The 14,609-nt window shown below is 49.3% G+C and overlaps 1 protein-coding gene across 1 annotated transcript in view; it reads right to left on the bottom strand.

Annotated features, from left to right (window-relative positions):
- DAZAP1 (DAZ associated protein 1) overlaps window positions 1-11,026 on the bottom strand; it is a gene marked incomplete at both ends in the record, with an annotated part of 16,584 nt that extends 5,558 nt beyond the window's left edge. Inside the window, 8 exons of the mRNA XM_010136873.1 lie at window positions 5-54; window positions 3,197-3,279; window positions 7,650-7,698; window positions 9,297-9,407; window positions 9,974-9,976; window positions 10,033-10,098; window positions 10,393-10,559; window positions 10,986-11,026. Of these exons, the coding sequence (XP_010135175.1) occupies window positions 5-54; window positions 3,197-3,279; window positions 7,650-7,698; window positions 9,297-9,407; window positions 9,974-9,976; window positions 10,033-10,098; window positions 10,393-10,559; window positions 10,986-11,026 (570 nt within the window). The remainder of the gene's footprint in view (window positions 1-4; window positions 55-3,196; window positions 3,280-7,649; window positions 7,699-9,296; window positions 9,408-9,973; window positions 9,977-10,032; window positions 10,099-10,392; window positions 10,560-10,985) is intronic.
- Between the last annotated feature and the right edge of the window lie 3,583 nt (window positions 11,027-14,609).

The following is a 14,609-nucleotide window of genomic DNA, read 5'->3' as shown; positions in this document are numbered from 1 at the left end:
CGGCCCTGGAGTCTGGCTTTTGCTATCCCGGGGCTCTGCGCGCTTCACCTCCACCTAAACAAACAGAGTCAGCGTTCAGGAGGGATGGGGCAGGGTAAGGCACCCCCCTTCCCTTCACACACACCCTTAATTACACTTAAGACTACACTTAGCATCTTATTACTTATGTCTAAGTACTTAATTATTAAACTTAAGGCCAGTAATTTACAATGTTTCTCAGGTACAATAAATACGATGGTAAGACGTTACAAGTCCTACTGTCGAGGGATTTCAGTGAAACAGCCTACAAATCACTTCTGGTTCAGTACGGTGGCCATTGGCTTTAACCTTAAAACAGCAGTACCCTCTTACAACGGCTCTTCACTGGACAAAGCATCGTCTGGTTATTTCCGTACTAATTTCACACTTAAGGCAGCAGTTAAAGAGGACGTTTTTCAGTCAAGTAAGAACTGTGAGCGAAGAGCCCGCTCTGAAAAAGGGTACTAATGCTTTAACTGTTCCAGCATGTTCAGGGGTCGTTTGGAAGTTACGGTTTAACCCACCCCACCTACCGGCAATTTGAGCTCTGCTCATACCTGAGAAACACACAGTTGCTTGGTTGGTTTTTTGTTTGTTTGTTTTAAAACTTAAAGAGTTTATTTAAATGTCTAATGGAAGATAAAGACTTACCTTCCCCAGGCTAACGCTTAAAGAATCTCAATTAACTCAAACAATGTCAGAGGGAATGGATGTGATAAGAGAATCTTACATTACATCTAACAAAAAAGTAAACAAACATGCAAGTAATAAAAATGGACAGTTGAGTCAATAAGAAGCAAATCTTCATACTGTGTTAAGTCAGTGACAAAAGCCCTCCTGTTTCTCGAATTAGTAAGCCGCAGCGCTGAACTTATTTTATTCGCACATAGAATGTCCTAGTGTGCCACGCCATCGACTAAGTGCGTTTGACCTACTTAAAATAAGCTGCACATTCAATATAAACCCCTCAGAAAAATCCCGTTTCTGATTTAATGAAACACTCTCAGCACTCATGCATGCTGAATTAAAGCCTTTTTTATTTTATGATTAATTTTAATGGGTGCCAGAGTACAAAGAAAATAAATCTCAATCATCAATGGGCCTGAGTAGTATGGAAAATAAAGTATTCAGAATTCTTCCTGCCATGTCTTAAAAGCCATTCATGTCAGAGAACAAACAGGAAGCAGGCACCAGGCAAGGACAAAGCCCCCCGCCCCCCCCGCCGATGCCCCAAGGACATCAGACATGACAGTAACCAAATCTCGTCAGCTGAAGCCCCTTCCAGAGAGGAACCCAGGGAATTTTTCAAAGGACTCAAATTAATGAGTCTTAACGCATTTGCCTCTGGGGAATTCAGTTCTTGCTTACAAAAGCAGAGTCATTCTTGCAATTTCAATTTTTTTTTTTCCTTTCAACAACATGTGGATTCGTTTCAGCAATACCTTTTTAATTGCCAAAAAGAAAGAGATCCCTCGTTTAAAGGGGCAGGATTAGTCAGGGAGGAGAGTGGGGCAGCGGCACTTCTCCGGGTGGAAGAATCCCACTCATTTTCCAGAGCACATGTGGAGGCACTGAACTGCCAGCCTGGGGACTGAGAAGCGCCTGTGCCTGGTGCTGAGGCTGAAATTCTACACCTGCCCAGAGCCCGGTTTACACCAAGAAACGAGGTGTCTCTGCTGCTCCTCACCGAAAAAATGCTGCGTGGTTCCGCTCTTCATGTCATTGAAAGGAAGGAAAAAAAAGGGCAAACCCAGATCCCTTCGTGTTGGTGCCGAGATTGTTTGGGAAGCACCGGAGAGCCCCGCGTCAGCACTGGCAGCGTAAGAGGCGCCGCTCTGAGGCTGACACGGGGCTCCCCACGCCCTCCTGGAGGATCTCAGCTGTGGGTTCCCGGTCAGACCCGGCCTCTCGCCAAAGCGCCAGCTTAAGGCCATTCCGAGGCTGTGGGCAGGGCACCGGCAATTCACCCCCGTACCGGGGTGCGTGTACTGCTGCCAGGGCACCTGCTCACAGCAGGCAGCGCTTGGCTGCTCGGGGGAAACACCAGTGACCCAGAGCAGACCCTCCCGTTCTGGAGGACACCAGCGCGTTTCTTCGCTCCCTTCACTGCCGCTGCTGGGAATCAGCCCATCCCCAGACCCCAGAACCAGCAGACACTGCCCAGTTACCCCAATTCCACATTCCCTGCTGCGGAACTACCGGCACTTGGGACCTCTAAGGCCAGCGCAGAGGGACGGGACAGCACACTGTGTCTCCGGGAATGCTCTTGCTCAGGTTGACAGTTCAACACTTACTCTATCAGCTGTGGAGGGAAAGCTGCAGGGACCTGGCCCTCACCAGAATTCCCCGTGGCTCTTTTTTCTCTAGGAAGTTTTTATTCTCTCTGCATAAATCTGGGGTGTCCTGCAACAATTTACTTTGCTTTTAGTTTTTTTCCACAGGTTCGAGCACGTTCCCTGCCGAGTAACATCAAAGCAAGCCTAAAAAATTCCTCCCTGTCAAACACCCGTTTGCTGACAACACAGTATGAAGATGAAACAACCAGAGGTCACTTAACTGCATTGTGGTTAACTACTAGATAGAGTATGTGGGTTCGTATCAAAGTTCCACAGTAAGTGACCCAATTTTTTAAAAAACCAATCCTTCATGATGTTTTTTTCTTTCTCTTTTTAAGTTCAAGATTCTGGGAAGTCGATTGGCTCACACCGCCTCAAAATTTGAGCATCAAACACACATCTGAAGGAGTGGTATCTTAAACCAAGCCTCGAGCAACTCAGATTTCGGTGGGATTCTGGTTTTCAAACAGCTGGAAACAACTTGCTTCTCTCCCCACACCCAGGCAGGCTCCGGACAAGGCGGCAGCAGCAGCTCCTCTGCTCGGCCAGAGCAACCCCCAGGTCTGTTCACACAAGGCCTTACCCCCATCACGCAACCCACAGCCTGAGCTCTCAGGCTTTCGCCACCCGCCCCCCCTCTGGGCTAAGCCCCCGCTAACTGCCCCCCTCGCCCTCTGAAGCCAACTCAGACTTTCCCCACCTTCATGGATAAAGCCTCGAATTTGGACTTCCACACTCTCCTGCCTGACTGCCTCCGCCCCTGCGCTGCGCTCACCACGGAAATTGCCAGTTGCCCAAGACTTAGTTCTTTCTTAAGGTAAAATAAAACTACAACTACACACTTTTTTGCCCATGATGTCGTGAAAATGCATGTTGACAGCCTGGTCCACTGATTGTTCGTCCTCGAAAGTAATAAATCCAAAACCTAGCCAACGACGAAGAGTGAATCAAGGTAGCAGGGTGTTGTGACACAAAACAGGATGATGAACAGTATTAGGGGCGGACCAAGGGTTCAAGCAGGGGTTTCAGATAACCGAGACTTGTGTTAAATTTTCAAAAGAAGTCAATCTGAGAAAATTGCAATGGAAACGTCCTGCCACTGGGCAATGAATGCCTCCTCCTGGCTCACACATGCAACGTACCAACGGAGCTTCTAACCACCTTTTAATTTGATTTCATTCCTAACCCACCTACCAGGAGATGGAAAAAGGGGCTGATACAGACAGAAACAGAACGTGCCACGGGATTAAAAGCAAAGTACTTGTGGCACAGATTAAAGTCAAGCAAGTCTGCAGCTCCTATCGAGACAGCCGAGGTTCCCCAGAAAACCCATCACGTCCCTGTTCCCCAAAGCTGCAAAGCGACTTCCTCCCATCCCTCACCCCGCTTCCAGTTAGGGAATATTTTCCGTGGAAAATAAGAAAGTTGTCTTTGAAATGTAGCTGTTAAAGCATGAGAAATTTTACCACTCCATGGATGAATGAGAAGCTTCAGAAACTAACAACCTAGAGCAGAGGTTCTCAAGTTTTGCAGCCCTCAGGAGAAGGAGGTCACAGACATGAGTCCTCCCAAGCGCAGCAATGCACCCATGGAGCCACCACGGCCCGTCAGCTATTTCGCTTGGCGAGCTTCCTGCTGCTGCAACACTTTTCAGTCCCTCTTTCTGTCCCAAGACACGGCTATAACTGCTCCAGATCCCCACGGGCAGCTCGTGCCCTTTTCTGTGACCAGAGCCCTCAAGGGTGGTGGCAGCTCAGCTGGATCCAGCGGCTCTGGAGGTTGCGAGGGAATGGCCAGTGCCTGCAGAAGGCGCTGGGGAAGAGGCAAAGCCCCAGGACTACACTGATTTGAGGGGGACGCTTTGAGAACCCCTGCACTTAGGCTGTAGCTGCCGATACTGCCGAGAGAGTGGCAAAATCGTGGTTAATTGCACAGAACAGGGAGGCTGGTTCATGCCATCAACCACTCGTTGCCGGTGTCACCAGCGAGCCCCGGGGAAGGTCAGGACACATGCAGAACACGGGCTGTGCCATTCTCCAGATTAGCTACGGGAGAGCAATCGACATTAGAAAGAAAAATGAGGTGCGGCATCAGAAGCGTATGGAACATGGATGCGTTTCTGCTTTTCTGAAACCCAAGATTTCCCCCTTGGTTTGCGTTTTGCTTTGCAGCTAGTGCTGACAGCAGCCATATATTGCTCTAAAGCGTTAAACAGAAATACAGTATCTACACAGTCAGTGTCTCTCGAAGCTTATCCAACTGGGTTGGGTAAGCCCAAAGAGGCCTATTGTAGAGAAAGTTTATATATATATAAAAAAATACACAAAGATACAGGCCAAAATAGATTCCAGCAGGTCAAATTCTGCTGTCAGCAACAAGAGCAAAAGACATCACTAAAATAAAATAAAAAGGAAAAACTTAGCATTTCCCACACACAGGAGACTGGCAGTATAAACGAAGTTTTGTTGACTGTGATGAAAGCAGCCTCGAAGCCGAGGGCAGCATTTCATCACAATATATTTGTCTGAGGTTAACTAGAAATCTGCGGGTTAGAGCCAAAAGACAAGTGTTTGGATTTAAAGCGTCCATTTCGTATTCCAGCCTTTATCTGGAAGGACACGGGAAAGAAAGATGGGTCCCATTTACATCTGTGGGTTGCTCGTTTAACTGGATTCCAAGAAGACTGAAGGAGGGGAAGAGACCATGGGATGGGCTTTGGAGGGGGAGGAGGAAGGCGGGGAAGAGGCCATTGAGGAAGTCAGGAAAGAAAAAGGAAATAAATGGAATTTAAAAGGGTCAAAAACACCCCAAGCTTGGGGACCATGAAGAAATCAGAGCACAATACACAGCCGAGTTGCAGCAAGAGGCGATTTGAGATAGAGTGAAAGTGAGGAAGCCTGTCATCCAGCAGCTTTATTTTCTGAAGGACAGGACTTTACTGAAGGCTCGAGAAACTAATTGCATTTAGCAGGAATCCAAGTGGCCTACAGAACAGAGCGATGACGCTGGTTTGTAGCCAAGGGGAAGAGAGAACAAACACAGCAAGAACCTGTAAATTACTTCACAGTTGTTGGTTCAGCCAAGAATAGAAAGCGCGAGAAGCAGAGTGTGCAACAAAGCCACTGTTTCTTTCAAGATGTGACGAGGCTGCTGCACTTCTGCGGGGACGGGAAGGAATTCTGATGAGAGCGCTGCTGGCGGGGAGCGAAGGGGAGCGGGCAGGGACCGAGCGAAGACGACTGGAGACACACAGCCGGCTCCTCAAGGGCGTCCCTGCAGCTCCGACACCAAGGGGAATCTGGTTCCCAGCATTCTTGGGAGGCGCTGGCAGAGGCGCACTCCAGGGATTAGTGACAGGGACCGCCTTCCCCTCCTGCTCCCAGCAGCCGCGTCAGATGACACGCAGCGAGGATCAGCTCAAAGGCAAGGACAGAAGAGTTCACGGAAGGAGGAGGAATTCAGAACGGAGCGAGAAGACAGCAGCGAATTGCCCTTTTACATGTTATGACTATTCACTGGTCGGGGTGTCTGTTGGAAGAAGTTACAGATGGAGCGGTGCTGTGCAGCAGAACACGGAGCAGCGAGAGAAGGCAAGAGGAACCGTGCTCCGGGATGCAGGACCAGGAGCACAGCCCAGGAGGAGCGCTTGCGGGAGGCCGTTTCTGGAGCTGACAGTTACCGGGGGGCACAAAGAATGTGGCCAGCAGCAGGAAAGGCAGCGAAGGGGCTCAAGAACGCCAGATGAATTCGGGGAGAAAGTGTCCCGTGTCCACCTGCATGCTGGGTGGCTCCCAGACCCGCACCCATCAGTCACTGCTACTTTAAGCTATCACCTGGTTAGTGGGCGGCACCCTCTGTTTTATTGGGGTTTAGTACAGCTTTAAGCAGAGAAGCCATTAATCAAGATCAGGATTAATCCAGACCAGGCGTGATGTTTTAGTACCTTTTGCTCCATGGCTGCAAGGCTGGGATTAAACATTACAAGATAGAGATGATACAATAATTACTGAAATATTCCAGAACTTCAGCCACAGATCACACGCGGATGCCCGTATCTTTGTCTCCACTGCCTCCTCCATTTAAAATTGGATGCTCTGGAGCATTTATATAGATGAATTTACATTCTGCTTAAAAGGTATCTGCTCAAAGAAGATTAAGATAGCTAAAGCAAGAAAACAAAAAAACAAATATATTGAAACTTCGTTTACACTCCAATAAAAGACAAAGCCCGTCCCTCCTCTGACTGTGGAACTGGCCTGTACCTCTGTGATAAATTATCACCTAGAGAGAAGAAATCTAAAGAGATATCGTTAATCACAGTCAAACAATTCACAGAGAGAAAAGAAAAAAGAAAAGAACTTACTTAACATTACCATACTTTACTATGAAACACTTAAATATGTCACTAAGGATGTATGTCTAAATTAAAAATAAAACTAAGACTTAACAGCTTAATAAATATGGAGTGAAGAATATATTTCTTAATAATGAGTCAGGAGAGAAATGAAAGTTCAGATGGCAAACTATTCTCTCGCATGTAGAACATGCTACAGGGTGGTCAGTGCAACTGAGCTTCATGGGTGTACGTATTGCCTCCCCCTGGCCGGGCGGGTGCAGATGCGGTGGAAGGTGGGTGATGAGAAACTTGCTTTGGGTTTTGACCAAAGGTCACCAGCTTGATTAAATCGTCTAGTGACACTTCCAGTGGTGGTGGGGTTTTTTTCCCTTAAAAAAAGCAGTTTAGCACACAGGGATTACACATCCCCATCTACATATAGATATATTTCAGAATGTTTTGTGTCATTTAAGCAGTGTTCTTGTTTCATTTGAAGTGAAGCCATTTAACAGAACCAAAAAGCACGTAACAGATGGACTCTGTTCTAACCCCACGTTCAGAGTCTCTCTGAACTGGAGTATCCGCCCCCCTGCAGTTACAGACCAACGTACCTTCGTGCAGAGCAGCAGCAAAGGCTGCTCTGTTTCCTTCCACCCCCAAAAGTACCTTAAAGCCACAAGAGCGGCTTGAGAATCAAATTTCAGTCAACTAAAAAATTAGCAAAAAAAAAAAAGAAAATGAACATGAAATATCTAACTTTAAATGCAGAGATACCAACTAAAGCTGCAGATGAAGAGTCTAGACTTGAAGTGATGTTTGCCCAGTGAATCGTTCTTTTTCCTGAGGCAACGTAGAAAAAAAAAAAAAGCGTCTACCTTCTCTGATGGTGTGAAATAGTTTGCCATCTGACTATAGGAGAGTATGAAGAAATTTCAAGGACAAACTAGATCAGCCTTTACCTCGGGGCCTCTGTTTCTCTGCGTCATAGATCATTACAACTTCAGTGACCTGGAAGAGAGAAGGGAAATTCTACTAACGGTGCTGCCAGGGGAGCGTTATCAACAGCCACGACAGGCTGGTTTCCCGCACTCGACCCACACAGCACAGTAAACCCACCGGAACCAGCTCGGCCCAGCACAGCGCCGACACACCGGGAGCATCGCGCTTCAGGGGCCTTCAAGGCAAGGCTGAGCTCATCTGTCCGGGAAAGCTGCCATGCTGGGCCTTCCCAAGGACTCATCACATTGACAGTTTTAATTGAGCATTAAGGTCACTGCACCATTCAGACCCCACCAACCAACCCCAAAGGCTCCTGGTGTTCACCGCACTCCATCAGCACAGCAGCTTCCTACAGATTACACGTTTGCACTCTCACCGTGAAAAGCAGCTTTAACTCCAAAGGCACAGAACTTGTGTGGCTCCTCCTCAAGCACCACTTAGGCGCCGATGCTGTCAAAGGCACTGCAAACCCCCCCGAAGCCGTGGATGGTCGGTGCCGGCGCCAGGGTGTAACACGCGGCTCAAAGCAGCATTAAGCAGCTGAAAGTTGCTGCCCTGACATTTCTCAGCTGCAGGGAAGTGGTCACAATGCGCATGTGATCTCATGGAATCACATCTTTGCCTTCAGGTCAATCTTAGGATTTTTTTTTTTTTACTAGATTCCCCTGAGTTAGCTTGAAATCTGATGCAAATTTACCTTTTACAGCTAGAGAAGATAATTCTCCAGTGACGGCACCACAGAGACTCACTTGACCACGTCCTCCTGGACTCAGCTGCCAGCTGAGATTTGCCCCGATCACAGGGGGTTCTGCCATGGGACAGTGCTGGGTCCTTTCCCCACTGCTCCGTCTGCACCCCCTTGGATCTCTGGACCTATTTACCTGGCAGTCACCATGTCAGGACCAGCGCCTGCTGCTGCCTCTTGGCTCTCTGGCCACAGAATATATGTCATGTTCCCCACTTTTATTTACGACTCTACTGCAGCCTTTCAGACTAAACAAACAGTCCTTAGCCATTGCCTCTCGGTATTTCTCTGGAGGTTCTGGGGACAAGAGAACTCAGCCAATTCCAGGTGGTGACTTAAAAGCAACTGCTGTCACCAAGAGAACGTCAGGAGGCCACAAAATTCAACCTCTCTGCACGTGCAGTCGAAGACGAAGAGCTCACACATCTGATCTCTGGAGTAGTCATTGTGTCCCCCCTTAAGATTGAACAAAACTTTTTTCACGGCTCAGCTGTAAGTTATCAATTGAAAAGAGGAAAAAAAAATTGAAAAGAGGAAAAAAATGCAGCCAACTCAGCTCAGGAGTTTTTGCAAGGAGGAACAGAATAATGCATCAGGTAGACTCAAACAAGAGGAGACAGAAGCAGCAAAGTAAGTTACACATCGGAGCAGCAGGTTCAATAGGTCTTGACAAACAGCAAGATACGTTTTGAGATGATGAACGTTTACCACAGTTTATCACTAAACGCTTCAATACGGCCCTACAGCAGTTTGTCTAAATTAACCCACAAAGTGACAGCTTGACGAACTCGGGAGGAAAGGCAGCAGGGAGGGAAAGCATCTTGCAACCGACGGGTAACTGTCAGCGTGCGGGATGACTCACCACTCCGAATTTCTTGAAGTATTCCCTGAGCTCTGTCTCTCCACAGTTATGAGGAATCCCACCAACAAAAATTTTATTTGATTTATTGTTATCGCTCCTGGATCCTTTCTGCTAAACCAAGGAGGAAAAAAAAAAATCCAGTCAGAAGAACAACAAAGTTGGCTACTTCTATCGTTTGACACCGAAACACGAGCAAAGGTCTCTGGCGGGTTGAGGGGGAGCCACCTCCAGGCTTGAGATCTCCTGGGTGTTAAAGTGACACAACTGCGTGCACAGAGCTCTGACACTGGGCGCCCGCAGTTCTAACCCAGTCTCTGCTCTTCAGAGGACCAGAAAACCAGGGCCTGTGTTCTGAGGCCATTTACTCATTTTGTAACAAAGTCATTCTTAACCTGCAGGGTGTGAAGCGGACTGGAAGAGAGCACCAGTCCTGCCAGTGCACTCCCAGACACTTGTTTCAAGCTTTGAAGACATCAGCTAAAAGCCTTGCCAAGAGCTTGAGAAAACAGCACACCCACAACCTGGGTCTGACCCAAACACAATGTGCTGCTGAACACTGTGTCGTACCTGGAGTCTCATTACAGAAATCTAAGCAGAACTCAAACTGACACCCAAGGCCTGCAGGCTGACCTCCGACGTTAGAACCCGGCTGTAACCCCAGTGAATCCCCCAGTGACCTGCTGGAGGGAAAGCCACAGCCTGCAACACAGCAGATGCACCAAGGATCTTTCCTTACCCATCCTTCCTTCGGTCGTGTCCTCTCTGGCTGCATCCCCCGGGGGGTACATGGCTTTGGATCAATCTGGAAGAAGTTCCGGCACGGTCAGTTCTCAGCACGTGCAATATCGTTCTACAAGTTACGTTTCTGGCAGCTGAACACAGCGCTGCTGGAACCCAGCTCCCCACATCAAAGCTATCGTCAATACATCGCTCCTACGATGTGACACAAGCCACTGAGTTAAAGCCGCCGTACAATAAATAATGAAACCCGACAACCAGGTAACTTTTACACTATCCACTCTGCAGACAAGAAGCCCGAATTTAAAACAGATCTTTGAAGCAGACAAAAAAAAAACAAAACACAAAAGCAACTTACATTTCGGCCATCTAACGTGTGAGGTCGACTGGCCAGCACTGTCCCCACACAGTTGGGATCTTTAAATTTGACAAATCCAAATCCTCGTGACTGGTTTGTGGTTTTGTCTTTCATGATTACACAGTCTACAACTTCTCCATACTGGGAGAAGTAGCTACGAAGGGTTTCTGTCAAAAAAAAAGAAAAAAAAAGCACGTATCAAACAGAACCAGGCACTGACCTCTCCAGGCTGCGCTCCCTTACAAGACGGAGTGCAAGAGGAGAACAAACAGCTGAACAAGTTCAAACCCATCTTCTGAAAACGATGAAGTTCTGCTTCTCTACACAAATACAATGGTTCATCGCTGCTCATGCAAAAGGAAAGCAGCATCACGGCAAAGCAATGATAGAAAATTGTCATCCGAGCCGAGAAAAACCGCAGTACCTGACAGAAAACACAAACCCCGAAGTGATTAACAGGTACTCGGACTCTCCCTTCAGAACAGGCTAGTCGTGGACTGAAGGGAGCAGCGGCATCTCATGCAAGCCTTCCCCCGTTAAAGGCAGCTCTCTGCACTGTTTGCTGTCCAGCGGCTGCAGAACCCAGGGCTTACCTTGCGTCGTACTCCAGTCCAAGCCACCCACAAACAGCTTCCTGCAAATGAAGCACACAGCAGTTTTAGGGCGCTACACGAGAGATGCTTCACCTCATTCAACGCACAAGTCAGCAATCCTGAAGAGGTCTGGCGGTACTGAGGCCTCCAACACACAGCAGAAGGCCCGTTCTTCACCAGAACTCAGTACTGCGTGACAACGACCCTGTTTCATGAAGACTCATACACAGCTGAAGCACCTGGTTTGTGTGCCACAGGCACAGGACCGTAAGCCTGTTACGGAAATGTGGCTCATTCTGTCAGGCAAAGAGAAGACCAAAACATCAGAAAAGTCCAAGTACTCCAAACTCCTCATCTCCAGGCATCTGAGGAGGCAGTTCCAGCGGGGAACACCTCATAGTTTAGAAAAAACGTGGGTAAAGCATCACTGAAATTTGAGAAGTGACCCGAGGACACCGTTATAAACCCCAATTCTAACGGGACGTCTGGATTCCTGTCGGGGACTGGATTCTTGGCCCTGCCCTACTCACAGGAGTAACTGCTCTTAACAAAGGAAGAAAACGGCTGCAGGGTCCGCGTAGTGCCAGCTGAAGGTGAAAACCATCCCCAAACTCCTGAGCTAAAGCAAACCGCTAGAAGACCAGACACAGAGCTGAAATCCCCGAGGCTGCTCCATTCACCGCTTGGATCCCAGGGCAGGGATGAAGAGCAGTGCTCCGTTCTGCACCAGGCCTCCAGAACCCAGTTCCAAGAACAGTTGGTCTCTGCCACCTCCATTTGCTGACACTGGATTTTACCACAAAGATAAGCAACAACCAAAACAGGGTAAAAAAAAATTATTCTACAAAGAAGAATTTTGGGGCCATTGGCCCCCCAGCTGCTGCAGCCGCCTGAACCCGGTGGTGCAGCAAAATCCACCGCAGACTCTGAAGTTCACACACTGGATGTGCCATCTCCTACACTCAGAGGCATCGCCACAGGAAGAAGGCTGCCAGGGGTTGAGCAACCTGCCCTGGGATGACGGGGCCAGACTCCAGCTGCCAGGAAAGGACAAAGGCCAGCGGGAACCACAGCTAGAACAAACAGGCTCCTCAGGAAGGACAGCGATGCCGAATGAGACGCAGGGGTTGGATTCGGACATCACCCACGTTTCTGTACCCATTCTCTCGCTGCGTAACGCAGTAAAACAGGAAGCATGGGAGGTTTTTCCATCCTCAGATCAAAAACGCTTAAGTCAGCCCGCAGGCTTCCTTGCCCCCGCGTTCTCCAAGTGCTGTCCTGGCAAAGTCCTTAAACCGCCATCAAACCAAGCAAAAAGCCTTCCCCGTGCTGCTCTGTGCTACTCCCTCGCTCAGCCAGAAAGACCAGTCAGGATGGCTTTTGTCTGCCATTATCATCCAGGTAAACGAAAGCAAAAGTACAGCCACCAGGCTCGGGTCTGAGATATAAGGCAAACCTGTGAGGCAAGTCCTAACAGAGAGGCGCTCCCGCAGCAATTAGCTGAGAAACCACTTTACCATCCGGCTCCGAGGGATCTCCAGGCAGACGAGAAAGTCGTGGTTACAAGCCAAACGACGCTCCATGCTTCAGACAAACCTGAACTCCCTCTTCTGAGGGGAGCACCCAAACCCGCACCATTTCGTGTCGGAGCACGCCGAGGTTCTTGGGTGGGTGCATGGAGAGAAGCAGGAGGTGCCAGGTTGTTCTGCACGTCGGGGTGTGACAACTCTTCCCCGCAGAGTGATTTACTCCCTAATTAAAGGCTAGTTCAGAGCTACCTCAACACTTGGCCCTTTCCAGTCAGAAGCACCAGCTCAAAAGCTCTTCTGCACAGTTTCACATCTGTTCCATTGGGGGAAAGCACGTTTCAAAGTCACTAGCTGAGGAGTGACTGAAGCCTTATCTTTCAGAAAAATTCCGGCTGTTACCACAGATCAAAGCATCGTCTTACGCAGGCCAGAAAACACCAAACTGGTCACACGCAAAGGAAGGCCAGTCCTCCCAGCACCGCAAACCCAGCAGCTCCTGCATTATCTCCACGCATCTGCCAGCCTCAGAGCCGGACACTTCGCCCATCAGAGCCCTCTGAAAGCGGAGACAACAGCCTCTTGTCTACAGGGCTCGGGATGACGAAGTTTTTCTCCGGGATCGGAAAACTCTCCCCCTTCCTCTCTGGCACAGAGCTCGCTGGTGGCATCACTGCCAGAGCCAGCGGCCAGCAACGGGTCATCTCCTGGGGACAGCACCAGCAGCTTCCACCGGCCCTTTGCTATGTTTCCTCTCCACCCACAGGCTGCTCACTCAGCCCCAGGAGCTCCTTCTTGTGCTACAATTTTCAGGGAAATCAAGTTCTATAAGGTAATATCTTTATTTCTTAACAGCAAAGAAAAAAAACGCCCAAACTAAGGCTGCATGCAGACCAAAGCTCTGACGCAGCCCGTGACGGAGTGTCAGCTGCAGTCTGGGACTGCCTGTTTGGGGTTTTTTTAAACAAATTTGACAGCTTGGTCTATAAGCTCATGCTATATAAGATCAACCTGAACACACCAGCCGCGCTGACAGACCATCAGACTGGCTGCAGGACACAGCTACTGGTCACCGACAGCTCCCGATGCCATTACGGATTATTTGTAGCCACCCTGCAGACGTTTGAACAGAAAAGCCGGTGGCCCCAGGTCACCGCAGCAGCTGTATGTAAATCCGTGGCCTCTCTTCACACACACAGACACACAAGCTGTAGGATGTCAGGAGCCAGCACCACCCGCCTCCGGCTGCTCTCTGCCCGGTGCGGACACCAACCACCGCCAGACCGAGCTGATCCCCAGCCAACACAGAAATCTCAAAGCAGTGTGCACAAGAGCTGGGTGAAATCACGCGGGGCAAGCGCTCCTTGTCCTGCCTCAGCCTGCAGAGCCCGTTCCTGCGTACGCTGCCGCCCAGAAAACCTGGGGTTCAGCCCACGGGGACATGAACCAGCTTGCCAGCACAGGAGGACTCCCAGCGCCAGCGGCTTTCCTTGGACAGGTCGCTCCTTCACCGTGAATGGTTCAACGGGGTGAACCGGGCACCAGCACACACAGGCCCCAGAGTGGCAGCAGCTTCCCCACAGCGCCCCACTGGGAGCAGGAAGGGGGATGAGGACTCCTCAGAAGCTGTGGGATGTGTAGTAAGTTATAACCAAGTTCCACAAACCCACGTGTTTCACTTCAACTATTTCCTGACAAAACTTCCCTGGATAATTCATTCTTTTTTTCTCAATAATTCACTCTTTTCTGCCATAAACGTGTGTCACTGAAGCGGACAATCTCATGCACAGGTATTTTAAATGTGCCAAAACTCAACAAAATCACGCAGTCTTTGCCTGCATAAAATCATCTGGCAGTTTGGTCTCCTGGTGCTTCTGTTGCTTCTCGTGGCGCAGCCCCCACCAGCCCATCCTGCAGGAGCTCCAGGTCAGCACTTTTCTTTCATCCAAAACAGTTCCAAGCTCTAGTGACGAGAAACGCTCTACCCAGTCACACCCACACGAAGGCCAGGCTGGAGCCTTCCTGAACTGGAAACCTCCGTCCAGATGCGGTTGGGTGGGTGACTTCCCCCTCGGACCTGCAGCTCTCTCCAGACAGA

Source organism: Buceros rhinoceros, unplaced genomic scaffold (genome assembly GCF_000710305.1).
Source record: "Buceros rhinoceros silvestris isolate BGI_N320 unplaced genomic scaffold, ASM71030v1 scaffold24525, whole genome shotgun sequence".
Lineage (NCBI taxonomy): Eukaryota > Metazoa > Chordata > Aves > Bucerotiformes > Bucerotidae > Buceros > Buceros rhinoceros.
Note: the sequence above shows the minus strand (reverse complement) of the source record. Positions and strands in the feature narration are given on the sequence as shown.